Below are 15,770 nucleotides of genomic sequence, written 5' to 3'. Positions count from 1 at the left end.
AGGTTTGGCATTACAAGGGCCAGCCTTTACAAGCCTTGGGCTTGATCCAGCAGCATGGTCCTATTTGCCCCCTTTCCCCAAGCTGGGCAGGGGCTGTGCCTCTGCACCTTGTCCCCTCAACAGGCTGGAGCAGCAAGTGACCCCTTCTGCCCCCTGCCCTGCTTAAAATAATGGTGGCCTCGTTCCACCCAGGAGAAATGGCCTCTTAATAGCTAATGTGCAATGTCTGGCAGAAGAGGAAGCCTACTGAGACAGAAAGGTGGGGTGTTAATAAATGTAAGCATTGTTTTAAAAAATATCTAAATAGTAACAAATATTTAAATAGTAACAAAATAGTAACAAATCAACAAATCAAGAATTTCCTGACAGTAAGAGCTGTTCGACAGTGGAATTTGCTGCCAAGGAGTGTGGTGGAGTCTCCTTCTTTGGAGGTCTTTAAGCAGAGGCTTGACAACCATATGTCAGGAGTGGTCTGATGGTGGTTCCTGCTTGGCAGGAGGTTGGACTCGATGGCCCTTGTGGTCTCTTCCAACTCTATGATTCTATGATTCTAAGTTTTTGAATTTCCAGGGATTCAGAAAGATTAAAAGCCATGGAGATGTGAACATTGACAGCTTCTGCCTTTAAGACAGGTTCTGTGGTGTTTGAAAGCTTGTACGTTCTTGCTCTCCTCCATATGTCATATTTTAATGCCATTGCTCTTCAGAGCAACACAGAATTAAAGGTTTTAAAATTTAGTACTTCTCGATTTTGCCCTCACATTTGGAAGTTGTACCCAGTGGCTCTAGAATCCAGTGCTTTATGAAACTGTCTTCTGAATAACTAGACATACAATAGTCATTTCCTTCCTTCTAAATTAAAAATAATTTTCGGAAAGATGCCAGAAATCAAGAGTCCTATGTGTTCCTATAAAAGTATGTGCCACAGTGTTAGCCTTTAAGGCAGACTTTCTCAATCTCTGTCCCCAGATGTTGAATTACAACTTCTATCCTCCATAGCCAGCAGGGGCAGCAGTTAGGGATGAGGGGAGTGGTAGCCCAACAACATCTGGGAACCCCAAGTTGAGAAAGGACAGCATAATATATCTGCTTCTCTAAATTGCTTTAATAGTTTTTGAAGATGTTTTGCATTCTCTTTATCTAACTTGGATATAACCCTCTGGCATCTCATCTGAGGGTAGAGTAGACCCAGTGAAATGGACATAATTAACGTAGGTCCATTAATTTCAATGGAGCTACTGTGAGTAGAGCTTGGGCACAATCTTTTGCATTGTGCTGCTCCTGGTGATAGGTCTGTGTCTAATCCAGGGATCTGATTGTAATGCCGATTCCTCTCTTGCAACGGAGTTGGGAAGCTCTTCCAAGGGCTGAGTGTGCCAGTGACTAAAATTGCCCTGAGTAAGACTTTTCTTTTGTCTGACTCCAGTGATACATTCTCTGATCTTAAATTCTCTAGACAAAATTCTTGTTGTCTGGAGCGCTTCCCGTTTGACCTCTCCCTTGTCATCACTGGCGTGTTGCAAGAGTTTATCTTGTCTGTGCTTTATATCTGTCTAGACAGTTGCTGAATGCTCTAGCACAGCCTATTCAAATGCCTCCATTTAGCTTCAGGGGACCCATGTTGTGCAATAAACCCACATACAGTGTTACCCCAGGTAGAAACTCTCAACACATCATCACAGAAACCAGGCAGTCACCAAAGTATTTCCAGAAACTAAGTTCCTGTAGAATTCCCTTTGTTTAGCAGCTTCCTCTTCACCAGTCACATGATCAAAACTATCTGGAGTGTCCTTTTGTATCCTTTTAGTTGTGTTTACAAGAACAAATACGCACCCCTGGATAAAAGTCATATTGAAGAAAATTGTAGGTGTGCCTTATGGGGAATAAGATTTTATTTTGTGTGTGGAGAGAGAGAGATATATATACAATGATTTGGTAATGTTTACATTGTTAAGTTTTGATAACTTGCATTTCTGAAAATTACCGTATTTTTTGCTCTATAAGACTCACTTTTCCCCTCCTAAAAAGTAAGGGGAAATGTGTGTGCGTCTTATGGAGCGCATGCAGGCTGCACAGCTATCCCAGAAGCCAGAACAGCAAGAGGGATTGCTGCTTTCACTGCGCAGCAATCCCTCTTGCTGTTCTGGCTTCTGAGATTCAGAATATTTTTTTCATGTTTTCCTCCTCCAAAAACTAGGTGCGTCTTATGGTCTGGTGCATCTTATAGAGCGAAAAATACGGTACATGTTAAACAGAACTTACATTTGGATTATCTTGGAGGTGTTGTTTGCAAGTTGCTTTGTAGCAGTCGCTGGCTACAGACAATTAAAAAATCTAGAGACAGACACACAAAAGTGCAAAAAGATATGCAGTACCATTATATTGCTGTCTTCAGCTCTAATCAAGATTGTTTTGCTTAATCATATTAGGTAACCATCCTTCTATTGATTTTTAGGAGCTTGCTCTCATTTTGCTCCCAAAACAATATTTTAGAAACGTGTTAATTTACAGAATAGAAAACAAACTCTTACCTGACTTCCTATATAAACGTATGTGAGATTTTAGAGTTGGATCTCGAGAGTCATGTGGTCCAACCCCCTGCAAGGCAGGAATCTCAACTAAAGCATCCTTGACAGTCTTACGTCCAAACCAGCCCTTGTGGCTTCAATCCAAAACAAATCACTATCATTATCTGGAGCCAAGGTTTGTTCTTGGCTTTCCGGTCATGACTCATTTGGAAAGAAACCGTGAGTGCGACTTTGAGCGTAACACTGAGCTAGCTGGTCCATGGTTGTTTCCCCACAGACCAGCAGAAGTACACAGCAAGGTCTCTCAAGCTGTCTGCACCAGCATGCAGCTCACGGTCATTATGGTTTAAGCAAACGACACAGCTTGACAGAGCCAATGAAGCCAGCTTTAAAAGAATGCCCGGTTGTGTCTAATGGTGCATTCATAAAAGGATACTTGGTTATGGAAAGTGACCCAATTTTCTGTCCACTATAGTCACATTGAGTGTTAACCAAAGAGTTCTGTGAAACAAATGAGTGCTTGTACTCTTTTCTTTCCCAGTAGAAGTTGATCAAAGGAACAGGCTTGTCCTCATTTGCCTCCTTGTTTAGTCGTGTCCGACTCTTCGTGACCCCCTGGACCAGAGCACTCCAGGCACTCCTGTCTTCCACTGCCTCCCGCAGTTTGGTCAAACTCATGACCAGTTTGGTCAGACTCAAGGAGGCAAATTTGCCTCCTTACATTGCACCAAGTCTAGATTCTCTCCCACCCCCGACCCTCTTTTTTGTAGAAGTCACAATCTGTATCAAATGAGTAATGGATCCACACGTTACTGGGTGGGGTAAGCTTTAACTCCACCATCCAGCCTCTTCCCTAACATGTGTCTCTTGTCTGGCAGGGAGTGGTTGTACCTTCTGTGCCATGAAATGCTGAACCCTTATTATGGACTCTTCCAGTACTCCACGGATAACATTTATATGCTGCAAATAAATCCAGACTCCTCTATCAATCCTGTAAGTATTCTAGAAGCAAAGCAGGTGTGTGTATGCGGCTTAAATACAAGCTAATTCTCTGAAACCCTGGTAGTGGTATAGGGTCCAAACAGCAGCTAATCTGGTTCCATGAGACCAGTGTGGCTTTAGATTAAAACAGCCACTCCCACGCCATGTGGCAAATCACTTTTGTAATGTGGGAGTTTCAGAAGTATTTTGATGTGGGTCGACTCTCCCATTCAGGAAGGGAGATGAAAATGTTCACCGCTGCGGCATGCAGACTCTTGGGTATATTCAAGTAGCTCTTTGGATCTCAACCGTAAGCCCTTTGCAGATGTTCACTATATATTCACAGCGGGATCCAGCCTCTCACTATCCCTCACACCCTCACCTGCTGTTTGCACTTTCGATTTCATGTTTAGAGCACATAGGTCCAACCTTTGCATGCTGCACGCTTGGTTTTGTGATATACAAAATGCACTTTGCTCATTGTTTAAATAGGAGCCTTTATGCATCAAGTTGAATGTGCAAACAGTAGGGTGGGCTGGCTTGATTCTAATTTCCCAGTGCACATGCAGTTTGAACCACCTTTGCACAGTCCTGAGATTTCCCTTGCTTGTGGTATTATGTGAGTCTACCTATCTCTGTTACTTTTTCAGTTAACACCAAATAGACAAGTGAAGGTAAGTGTGCCTATCATAACCGAGGAGAAGCACCGGTGGCTTGTAATGGACTAATTTTGTAGAACCTCAACTTACCCATTAAAGGAATAATTAAAACTTCGTTTGTTAATTACCTTGTCAGTTCCACACTAAACCCTCATTGCATAGTTTTGCCCCTTAGAAGATCCACTGCATGTTAACAACTTCAAACACACATACCCACACACGCCTTGCAGAACTGATTACATCTCCATTCTGTCCAAAACCCATATTATTTTTCAGCCTCACAAAGTTCAGGGTGGTATTTGGTGCAGATTGGTTGCCCAGGTAAACAGTTGGTTGCCTGGAAAGAATTTGGCAAATTACAACAGTTTTACACATATTTGATTTCAAGCTAAAGGAGGGTAGTTGTAGCTTGAGTATTATTAATTATTATTATTATTATTATTATTATTATTATTATTATTCCTTTGTACACCCTAAGGTCCCAGGGTAGGTTGCAACAATTTAAAATACAACATTATGCATTATGAATGCATCATGTGTTACTGGCACTGATAGAAATGACCTCATATATACTCATGACAAACAGCCTGTCTTCCTCTAGCCCAAGCAGCACATGTGTATTGAAAGCCTTGGGGTTAGCAAGATTAGCATATGTACAAAAACTTTAAGGAAAACCTTTGAAGGGGGATGAGAAGGCCCATACAGAGAAGTGAGTCATCTCAGTGGCTGCAGAAGGCTCCATATCTGTTGTAGGGAGAATGGAAAGCTTGGGAAGGAGAGTGACATGGAGTATCTTAGAAAAGGGCCTAGTTGGTTTTGTTGAACCTTGAATGGCACAAGCATATGCTATGCTGCAACATTTTGTTTCAGGTCTCTGTTGTTTTGCATGGAGAGAGATTGTACAATAGCCTTCCCAAGCAAACGTTGATTGGGCCTAAGTGCCTGCTTTTAACTGCATTGGCTCAAGTAGATTGGCTTTTAACATGAATCACCATGTTTGTGGCTAATGATCTGATGGTCACAAGCCTGTAGTGCAGTATGGTAGGACTGTGGTCTCGAGACTGAATGCATTTAGTCAGCTGTGTTAAGTATATGTAACATTGAATTCTGTGCAAATTGATTAATTTCTCATCCAGAGGGCTTGAGATCATTAAGCGAAACTTTCATTGAACTAGGAAATGGCTGAAGGCATAAGTCTAGCCACAAGATGTCAGCATTGGGCTTCTCTTCCAGATAATGAGTCTCTTCGATGTTTCTCGTAGGATCATCTGTCTTACTTCCACTTTGTTGGTCGGATAATGGGTCTGGCTGTGTTCCATGGACACTACATCAACGGAGGTTTCACCGTTCCTTTCTACAAACAGCTGCTGGGCAAACCCATCCAGTTATCTGATCTGGAATCAGTCGACCCAGAACTACACAAGAGTTTAGTTTGGATTCTGTAAGTATTGCCTACGCAGTTGAAAGCTTTTTAAAAAGACTAGGGTGAGCGGAAGCAGCTCCACATAGTAGGACTTTGCAGCCCCTCAAAGTCACTGTTCGTCTACATAGTCCTCTACCATCGCTTGGGTGTGTAGACCCATCAGAATCTCTAGTGCTGTCCAGCAAAACAAAGGTAGAGTTTGATTGTAAAAGACGCTAGATCAACTCCTAATAAATAGTTTGGATTCTTCCTGCCATAATGTTTACTTAAGAAGAATGTTTTGTGCGCCCTGGAGAGTACAGAAATGACTTGCAGTCTTTGCCTTGTTGACAGAGAGAATGATATCACTCCGGTTCTGGACCATACTTTCTGCGTGGAGCACAACGCTTTTGGCAGGATTCTGCAACATGAGCTCAAACCAAATGGAAGAAATGTTTCTGTTACAGAGGAGAACAAGAAAGAATATGTGAGGTACCACCAGAGGAGGTTAAATGTTATCTTCTCATAATGCAGAGGTGGTAGTGGTCAGTCTCAGTTTCTCTGTCTCTCTCCCCACTCCTTGACCTGCACCAGTTTGTGTGTTCCGAACATTTCAGTTCTGTAGTGCAACTGTGGGTAGCCTTGACTAATGCCACACAGTTGCTACTGAAGCTGTAGGCCAGAGGTGGTCTTGATGGGTCTTGCAGTGTATTTTGCAGAATACATTTCTCATCTTGTACCACTCGGTGTTCCTCTTTGTGGCTGTGCCTTTCATCTGCTCTGCCTCTTTCTCCCTATAGTTGTATGCAGCTTGTTGCTAGAATCAACACAGTATTTGTAACTGGTCACGGATGTCCAAATTGGATGATGACTTTACTCAGATCTGCCTCCTTTAGGTGGTGGGAATTGGCAGCATAATTGGGGCCTGCAGTGCCATGCATCTTCCCCATTTACATGTCTTAAGAAAGCTGCACTGACACATGGACCCCAGTGGTGCTGGAGATTGGGCAGGCATTCTGCCCACCATGCACAGGGATGAGATCCCTGCAAAAAATATTGTTTGCTCCTCCCAAAGTATTCCTCGTTTGGGAGTTCCCAGGGAAAAAATTGCAACTTCTTGAGTGTACCTATTTTGTTGCAAGTTATATTTCACTTGAAGACTTCTGCCCTCAGTTCTCACTTTGGATTTGCTCCCTGTCCCCAGGTTGTACGTTAACTGGCGGTTCATGAGAGGAATTGAGGCCCAGTTCCTGGCTCTTCAGAAAGGCTTTAATGAACTTATTCCTCAACACCTACTGAAGCCTTTTGACCAGAAGGAGCTTGAGGTATTGCATCCTTTTCTCCATTCAAATTACGTTGTGGTTCGTGTGTTCCGTTAAGTGCCCCGGGGGTGGGGTGGGGAGGAATCCCCCTTTTCATATTAAATGGGACAGTTTTACCTGAAGCTGCTAGGCATGCTAAGCCTGCTCTTTGCTCCTCACTACTGTTTAAAGAACCCTGATGTTCTACGTGCACCCATCAGAAAAGATAGTTCAGTGGCTGGTTTTGCACATCAACAAAATGCAGGAAAAGGATATGCAAACTCCAGCCTCCAAAGCTAGACTGAGCTGGGTGAGGACAAAACTATCTCCCCAGGATAATAAAAAACCAGATGTTGGGGCACCATTAGGAAAGTGGAACCTTTTTGTATTGGCTGACATACCTTCATGATCTCCAGGTGTGCATAGCAATTTGATGGCTTTGAGTGGTCGACTCATCTCATTGTCAATACAGATTAACCAAACAGCTATTTTTTGTGACCTATTCTTTGTTAAAAAATTATCGATCACTTAGGAAGATCCACTGGGTCAAAACGTTTCTGATCTCAAGGCAGTATCTATTTTTCATTTCTCACAGCAGTTTGATGTTCAGTTATTATTGTAGTTTGGTGGTATTACTTGTATTTTAGTAATAGTTGGATGGTGCCTTGTACACCTCCTTCCAGCAACTCCTGCAGCCAAGCTGGTGCCAAATGTATTGCTCTGCTTTCCTTTGGACCACATCAGTGAGGCCAAGAGCGGAGTCTTCTTGTTTGGCCAGCCCAGAATCCCCAGACACACTGCCCAAGCTTGTGCCCTGGGAAAGTTGCTTAGGTGCTGCTAATACAGTGGTTTGACTTCACCCCCCAAAGCCCCCCCTATTCTCTCTTGAGATAAATGGATGTCAACAACAATACAACAACAAGTAATCAGCACATAAAAGGTTTGGCCAGTCCTATATCTAGGAGGAAATGAAATTCAATAACCTAGGAAAGACAGTTAACTGTGGAATTAAATGGTGTGCATAGTGGATACAGAGATTTCTGTTTGTGTGTAAAAGGTAAAGGTAAAGGTGCCTCTGACCGTTAGATCCACTCGCAAACGACTCTGGGGTTGCAGCACTCATCTCGCTCTACAGGCCGAGGAGCCAACATTTGTCCGCAGACAGTTTTTCCGGGTCATGTGGCCAGCATGACTCAGCCGCTTCTGGCAAACCAGAGCAACACATGGAAACGGCATTTACCCTCCCTCCGGAGCGGTACCTATTTATCTACTTGCACTTTGACATGCTTTTGAACTGCTAGGTTGGCAGGAGCTGGGTCCGAGCAACGGGAGCTCACCCTGTCGTGGGGATTCGAACCGCCGACCTTCTGATCGGCAAGTCCTAGGCTCTGTGGTTTAACCCACAGCACCACCCGCGTCCAAGTTGTAAATACTTGTGCACTCTGCGGCAGAAGGTGTGAATGTGTGACATGTGTGATTTGTACGGTGCCTTTCCACACACAGAGAGAACAGTATATCACAAAATCAAGAGTCGCATGACAATTTCACAATAACAGAAATAATAAAAGAGCAGCACAGTAGCCAGTAAAACAGCATACAGCTCACCCACCCACATTTCAAATCTATAAACGTTCTGCCCCTTACATTGTGTATTTCTGATCCATCAGCTCATCATAGGTGGCTTGGATAAGATCGACTTGAATGACTGGAAGTCCAACACACGCCTGAAGCACTGCATGGGAGACAGCAATATTGTCAAGTGGTTCTGGCAAGCGGTGGAAGCCTTTGATGAGGAGAGAAGGGCCAGGCTGCTGCAGTTTGTGACGGGCTCCACGCGGGTTCCCCTCCAGGGTTTCAAGGCTTTGCAAGGTGACTGATAGGGGTGCTGAGTTAGCACGCTTGTGCAGAGGGCTGCCCATGGCGCGCCCAGTTAACCTGCCACCAGTTCCTCCTTGATGATTCTGCCCTTTGTTAGCTATACCATGAATTGTCCCATCTGTACCACATGGAATTGCCTTATATTGGAGCCGTTGGTACCTCTAGTCCAATACTGTCTGCTCATAACAGGCAGCAACCTTCCAGTGTCTTGGGCAAAGGGTGTGTGTGCTCACTCCCATTTCCTTTCTCTCTAGACTCGGTGGCCTGTGTGTATGTGTGCACATGCACACCTCTGTGCTTAGGATCTGTGACTTCCCAATCTCTCCCTTGCGGCTGTCAGGGTTTATACATGTCAGAAATGACTAGTGTGCTCATAGTTGTGTTTTTGAAGGGCCTTAACTAGAATGTCTGTTTGCAAGGTTCTACAGGCGCCGCAGGACCCAGGCTCTTCACTATCCACCTGATAGATGCAAATACAGACAACCTTCCAAAAGCTCATACTTGGTAAGGCTGCTTTTCTGCCCACCCAGCTGTGGTGAAGTGTGCCTGTGCGAATGTGCCCAGATGAAACAGCAAAGCTTTACCAAAAGTAAAATGTGTTGTAGTGATGTTTGGTGTACATCAGGAAACTTAAGGGAAAACCTTCCCTTGTTATTAGGTGGTTGGAATGAAAGTTAAAGAGTGATTAGAGCTATTTTGGTCAAAGTTAAATCATACTCACATACAGCAAAGTACTGTTAAAACATTCATGAATGGTGGAGGCAGCAGTCTATGGATTCTAAATGTTTTTAATTCCATGTTTTATATGGCACAGTAGAAAAAGAATCAATTAATGTTGGAAGCTGTATGAGCAAAGACCCCATTCAGCTAATTACACCCTCTTTTGACTAACAGTTTGCAGATGTAAGGGCCGAAGTAAATGATGCATGTTAATGCTTGTGGCAGCTAATCCTCTGTTCTTTAATAAAAAGAGGCTGCTTTGAACAAGCCCAGTTTAGAATGGAGAAGCAGCCAGGTGCCAGAAAGGGTGCCTCGCTTTCTCCTCACTGTCCCCCTTTCTGCTCCATAGCCACCTCTCTTCTCCCTCCCACCCCCACTGCTTTGCACCCGTGGGACTTGTAGTCCCAAACTTCCCATTGGCACCAGGTTGGGGGAGGCAGCCACACCGTAGAGAAAACAGCAAGCTCCCATTGGAAGCAAACATGCCTCCCTGTTTACTGCTGGCTGGCTTCTCATTGGGCCATCAGCTGTTTCAATTTCTGTGATCCCGGAAATGCTTTGAAATAATGTATTAGTGAAGGTTGGCATCTTTCCTGGCAAACTATTAACTGCTAAACATTAGAAAAAGCCAGAATTCTGTTACAGTTCCTCGTAGCAATACAGCAGATACAAATGGCCAAACCAAAACACCAGCCTGAAGAGTTGCATTTTGAGCTGGGGGTGTCAGCAGGGCCCTAACGCCAATCTCTTGCCTTCCGCAGCTTTAACCGAATTGACATTCCGCCTTATGAGTCCTACGAGAAGCTTTATGAGAAGCTGCTGACAGCTGTGGAAGAGACATGTGGGTTTGCAGTGGAGTGATTGGGCAACCAAAGGAAACAGATACTACTAGCTCATGGACCACCAAATCAAAAAGCTGTAAGAAGAAGCTTGCTGTGAACTTCTTTTGTCCAAAGCATTGCGACGCTTGACAACTGGGGGAGTGGAGGCTGCTTCCTCTCCTTCCTTCCTGTGGTGGTGTTGGGGGGGGGCTTTTGTTGGGGGTTCCCAACCATACTTTCCTCCCCTTTGTTACAAGAATTCCCCCTCCCCATTTTTTCCCCATGTCCCATGAAACAAAAGGCAGCCAGGTTCAGCATTTGGTTTTGGTTACCCAAGATATTCTGCTAGACTCGTAACACATATTGTGATAAGGTCAATGACCTGTGGTCTTTTTTTATAGGAGTATCAAACTGTAGTTGAGTATCTTGAGATTGGTTTGCTGAGGACTTTTCAACTGGTAGGTGTACCTGGATGTTTTGTCTTAATGCAGTCCTGAGCCCTTGTAGCATCCAGAAGCATCCTATGGAAATGAGACTGGCACCGGGATTCCAAATTGCACATTTCAGAATACCCCTTAAAGAACAGTTAGCAGGAAACGGCTCCGTAGGCGCAGACAGCTGAAGGTTATTCCTTGAGAGGGAGCTTTTTGTCCAAATGTGGTGGCTTGGCTCTTAAGAGAGAGGAACCCAGAGGAGTCCAAGCCATCTTGAATTGGGAGGTAAGTTTTCATTCTGGATGCTTTGTACATGAGACAGATTTGTTCTGTGGACTTGCTTCCCTTCTGTGTGTGATTGAAGGCTTGTGTTAGAGAATGTGGCAGTGGGGAATGGGCCACATTGTCAGCAGCCTGAAAAAGTTTTCTCCTGACATTGTTTTTTCAGATTCTTTTTTTTTTTTTTACTTGAAACTGCAGAAATTCTTTTAAGAGGAAATAGCTAAAAGCAAAACTAATGGAACCAAGTTCCGTCGTTGAGCCACTGGGAGTGGAAAATGGCTCTGTTGAAAGATGAATATATAATAAAGATCTAACACGGGGGTTTTAAGCCTACAGATACTGAGTAACCCAGAGTACTGCTTTCAAACTCTTCTCCACCCTGACTTTCATATATCTGAAGCTAATGTTCAAGGTTGGTGTCAAGTGATTGGTTTCACACAGCTTCTCAAATGCAGGAGAATCAGCCCTGTCGGGTTAACCAAATCAAACAGGTTTTTCAGTTTCCACAACAAGAAACAAGGCAGTGTTTTTAACAACATAACATTTTCTTGGCAAAAAGGTCAACTAGTAATCAGTTGTGATTCAGTTCATAAGACTCCCCCCCCCAATATATATATTAAAATTGTTTTAAGCAAAGATGCATATTAACCGTTACTTTGGACAAGTAAGGACATTGGGGTTCAGCCATGGGTCAAATGGTTCTTTTACCTACAAGGATATTTCTGTTGTTCATTTTTATTTTTATTTTTAAAACATTGAATTTGATAATAGCTTTAAACTGTGATATGACAGATTTAAGTTAGATATCTGTCAGAGTCCTAAAATCTTTCTTTCCTGTTGTTAACCGTATTTTTTTTTTTGTGATGGACACATGAGGATTATATTTGAGAAAGGAATTCTTTTTATTTTGTGTTTTTTGCACCATGTGGCTAAGTGTTGGATTTTTTAGGTGAGCTAAGGTTTAACTTGAAATTGCCTTTTGAATCCAGGCGCACTTAAGGGACCAGTTAGCTGCAGCTAAGTTATTTAGGAAGGGAAGTGTATCAAGGAGGTTTGAGGGATTTCGGATTCACATATTTGGTTAAGCATCTTTGTAGTACTCTGGATAATAGAAATCTCATGATCTTGCCAAATGTCTATGGAGATCAGAAGTTGTTATTGGACCCATTAGCCCTGTCAGTGGAATTTGAATGCACAAGGTTTCGTAGAGATAGGAATGTCACACGATAGGAATGTCACACAAAAAGGTTTTCACAAGTCATTTCCATGCAAATCTGAGGGGGTGGAAGTGAAAGGTCTTCCCTGAGCACAGAGGCTGAACAGGTTGCCCATGTGAGATTAGCAACAGTTAGCAATGGCGACTGTTCACCTGGAGGTGAATCTTAATGTGACTCTTGCCATGTGGTTTCAGCTTCTGTGCGGTTGGAGCCCACACCATGCCAACAACATTTGAGATGGAGAAGTAAGCGAGCAGGTGGCCACAGATGTGGCAGGCATGCTCCGAGGGCAGCATGAACATTGGCCCCGAGTCCGTGTTCAGGCCCTGAGCACATGGCACCCCTGTGATAATAGTGCAAAAGATTGGGGGACTTCTATCTCCAGGATATTCTTTACATTTCCCATTTTGTGTCACTGTTCCAACACCCAAGAGCCCAAACAGACTGTTTGCTGCATCTTAGCTTGAGGCAGCAGCAGCAGCAGCAGGGATCAAAGGAAAAAAGTAGACCAAAGGTTTTTTCCCCCAGGGTGCTGGCTAGAGCAGCACAGACCACTTGCTTCTGCTCAGGCTGAAACTTCCACATCTCCTCCCTGAACAAGAGGGGGGTATAAAATATAAGTGGGAAAGTGGGATTCTTGCTGCTACAATCTGCTGAGCTTCAGCACAGTCTTTGCTGAAAGCTTTTTAGCAGTCGAACCATCCAAAGGACACACAACAGACTTGATGGTTTTATATTTTCCCTGCAGTGGTCTCTTGGTAGATTCAGGCCCTCCGGGCTTGCAGCAAGTCCGTGGAAGTCTACCTAAGGCAGATGGAGGTGGTGAAGGGAACAGGAAGTTTCCTGCTCTTACACAACTGACTTGCCGGCAGTACACCTTTCCCCTCTCCCCCATGCAGGAGGTGGTGAAAGGGCTATTTCAGTTGAGACAGAGGAACAAGAGCAGGGCTACGTGCTTCCTCTTCCCCCAAGCAGCTTATCACATCCAAAGTCTCCTTTAATCTAAAATCTCCAGTATGTCTAGCAGTGTAGGTCAGTGATGCAAATCTGGTTTTTTGTTTGTTTGTTTGCTCTTTTGTTTAGTTGCCCTGAAATGCATCATCCTTCGTTTATGCACTCAGGGATGTAGGAAATTGCCACTCCTTTTGTGTTACGAATTGGAAAGGTATGAGTGAGTAGCCCAAGGTCTAACCTTGACATATTGGAGCAACTTTTTGTTTCTGAAGAGGCTGCTTGTTCAGCATGGGGTGTGGTTTATGAAACCTCAACTATCATTCAGACGCCTCTTCCCCCCACTTCCTTAGTCCATTGCCCAGTATACTACTACACTGTAGAGCACAGAAAGTTTTCCAGAAATGCAGTACATATTTGTTCTTACTCAGTTAACTTTTTTTTTGTTCCTCAACCACTTTATAATGTATTTTTTAACTTATTATTTTGTAACGTCTTGTTTTTAAGTATTGCTGCTACTCCTTGTTACTCTTCTCACCATTTTTATTGCGAATTTTATTTTGTGAAAAAGTTGTACACTAATGTTCTTCATTTTATGTCTAAATCAAAGTATTTAAAGAAATACTAGTTCTATTTAACGTGGTTATGGAGCCAGCTGGAATAAACCGTGATTGTATAGCAGGCTGGGCCCAGGAGGTCATGTTCATTTTTGTTACATATGCAATAAACTCTCACAACTTTAAATTTGTGTAAAATCTTTTAAAATGTTTCCACTGGTGTGTTAGATGCACCAGAAATGTAATACTAATCATTTTAGCTTTCACTGTGACTAGGAAGCTACCTTAGGCCAGGTAAGATTATTTGTTCCTTTTGACCAGGGCAAGTCACCTGGAGCTCTCCAGCTGTTGCTCACCTGCATGGTCCTTTGTCATTGGGTGTGGTAACTGGGGCTGGTGGGAACTGGGTCCCCACAACACCTGGAAGGTGCCATGATGGCTTTCCCTGATCTAGGAAAGTATTGTCCACTCTTTCCCACCACCTGCCCTGCAGATCCTTTTAACTAGAGGAGCCTGGCACTGAATACAGGACCTCTAGCATGCAAAGCATTTTTCTTTGTCATTTAAGTCTGGCCCCTTTTTATATAGCATCTTGCCTGCTCACCTGTGAGAAGGAACATCCTTCTAAAATGTGTGTGGGGTCAGGAAAGCCAGTTTTGTTTCGTTTTTTAAAAAAGAAACTGTGGATAGATTTGCAATCTGGCTCCCATGCTCTCCTTCCCAAAAGCATCCTGCCACACGATGGCTGCCCTGAACATTTCCTCCCTGCTTGGAAGCAAAGGGGGATGTGGACTTATAACCGAGATGCGCCAGAGCCACGTGCTCTTCCAAAACCTGACTTATGGGCACATGCAGAGTAATGATGGTGCTCCTTCCTGGACGGCAGAGTCATTAATACTCCTGATGGATGTTCTCTTTTTCTTTCGGGCTTGGAGGAACAGAAGGTCTTGGCCTGCCTTCTCGCTGGTTCTTCTCCTTCCTTGGATAGAACAAAGAGTGCCATTGTGCCCAGGTTGAGACTGCAGGCCTTGCAAAGCTTGTCCTGAGCAGAAGCACTTGCATGACAGTGGCGTGCTGACGGATCGACTTGGACAAAGCTTGCCTGTCCGGCTGCTTGCCTGCAACCATTACTTTCCCTTCCCCGACTCCACATGTGCTCTCCTGGAAGGTTTTTGCTTGCACACTGGACACGTGAGCTGGATGGGTTGCACGTGTCTTTTCCTAAGAGCACCGTCTCCAACCTGCCAGCTCCGGCAATTTCCCTCACGTTGATTTGCCTTTGTGTTGGTCCCATAACCCCTGTGAATTGCAGAGGATCCTGGGGAGATTACAAAGATGCTTGCTCAGGGCATCAGCTCAGCTTGTTGGCAGGGCTGGCTCAAGGTGGGTGGGGGGCTCGCCAAGTGACCTTAGCAGGGACCCCTCTTGCTGTGATGGTGCCCAGCCACAGGTTTAACTAGTCATATACTCCAACATCTCTACGATGAAAACAGGGACGCCCTAAGGAAAAGTGGGACTTTCCGAGATCAAATCAGAAATTGTCTTCTGTAAATCTGGGACTGTCCCTGGAAAACAGGGACCCTTGGTGGGTCTGTAGTGGAGTGTGGCTGTTTTTAATTTCTTACAGTGCCTGTTGCAATGTGATATTGGGGCCATTGCAGGACAGTAGAACGGCCACAGGCTGCTCCCATCACCAGGGAAGTCACTGCATGCATCAGTGTTGGTGGGCCTTACTGGGACCCCAGCAGCTAATCCCTGCTGGTTACTGACACCAGGCCTGGAGGTTGGGCGTCACTAGCAATCTCCTTGTTTTCCTCCTGCCGGCTGGTGAAGATTTTTCTATTCCAACAGGCCTTTGGGAACTGACTGCTTTTGAGGAAAAGGCTGGTGCTGTGTTTTAATTCTATTAGTGCTTTAATTACACTTTAATGATTGTCTTCTCTTACATTTTTATCTTGCTGTATTTTATCTGTGTTAGCTTCCATGTGTTGGAGGAAAGGTGGGATATTATTAATAATCATAGTATCAACCCCCCCATGT

The 15,770-nt window shown here is 44.1% G+C and overlaps 2 protein-coding genes and 1 long non-coding RNA gene across 6 annotated transcripts in view; 1 reads left to right on the top strand and 2 right to left on the bottom strand.

The window, feature by feature from the left end:
* SMURF1 (SMAD specific E3 ubiquitin protein ligase 1) overlaps positions 1-13,917 on the top strand; it is a 50,925-nt gene extending 37,008 nt beyond the window's left edge. For 2 of the 4 annotated variants that reach the window (XM_083413505.1, XM_083413507.1), the window contains 7 exons: positions 3,406-3,520; positions 5,430-5,608; positions 5,924-6,061; positions 6,774-6,894; positions 8,538-8,739; positions 9,168-9,252; positions 10,230-13,917. In XM_083413505.1, the coding sequence (XP_083269631.1) occupies positions 3,406-3,520; positions 5,430-5,608; positions 5,924-6,061; positions 6,774-6,894; positions 8,538-8,739; positions 9,168-9,252; positions 10,230-10,329 (940 nt within the window). In that variant the 3' untranslated portion in view covers positions 10,330-13,917. The remainder of the gene's footprint in view (positions 1-3,405; positions 3,521-5,429; positions 5,609-5,923; positions 6,062-6,773; positions 6,895-8,537; positions 8,740-9,167; positions 9,253-10,229) is intronic. The other 2 variants (XM_083413506.1, XM_083413508.1) reach the window with 1 other exon arrangement.
* LOC310664603 overlaps positions 1-15,770 on the bottom strand; it is a 404,468-nt gene that overhangs the window by 74,700 nt on the left and 313,998 nt on the right. The gene's annotated exons all lie outside the window — the stretch shown is intronic.
* Positions 1-15,770, bottom strand: part of FSCN1 (fascin actin-bundling protein 1) — a 333,406-nt gene that overhangs the window by 181,484 nt on the left and 136,152 nt on the right. The gene's annotated exons all lie outside the window — the stretch shown is intronic.

The sequence above is a fragment of the Podarcis tiliguerta genome (genome assembly GCF_965153285.1).
Source record: "Podarcis tiliguerta genome assembly, chromosome: 14".
Taxonomy (NCBI): domain Eukaryota; kingdom Metazoa; phylum Chordata; class Lepidosauria; order Squamata; family Lacertidae; genus Podarcis; species Podarcis tiliguerta.
The sequence above is the reverse complement of the archived record's forward strand: the minus strand, read 5'-3'. Positions and strand labels throughout refer to the sequence as shown.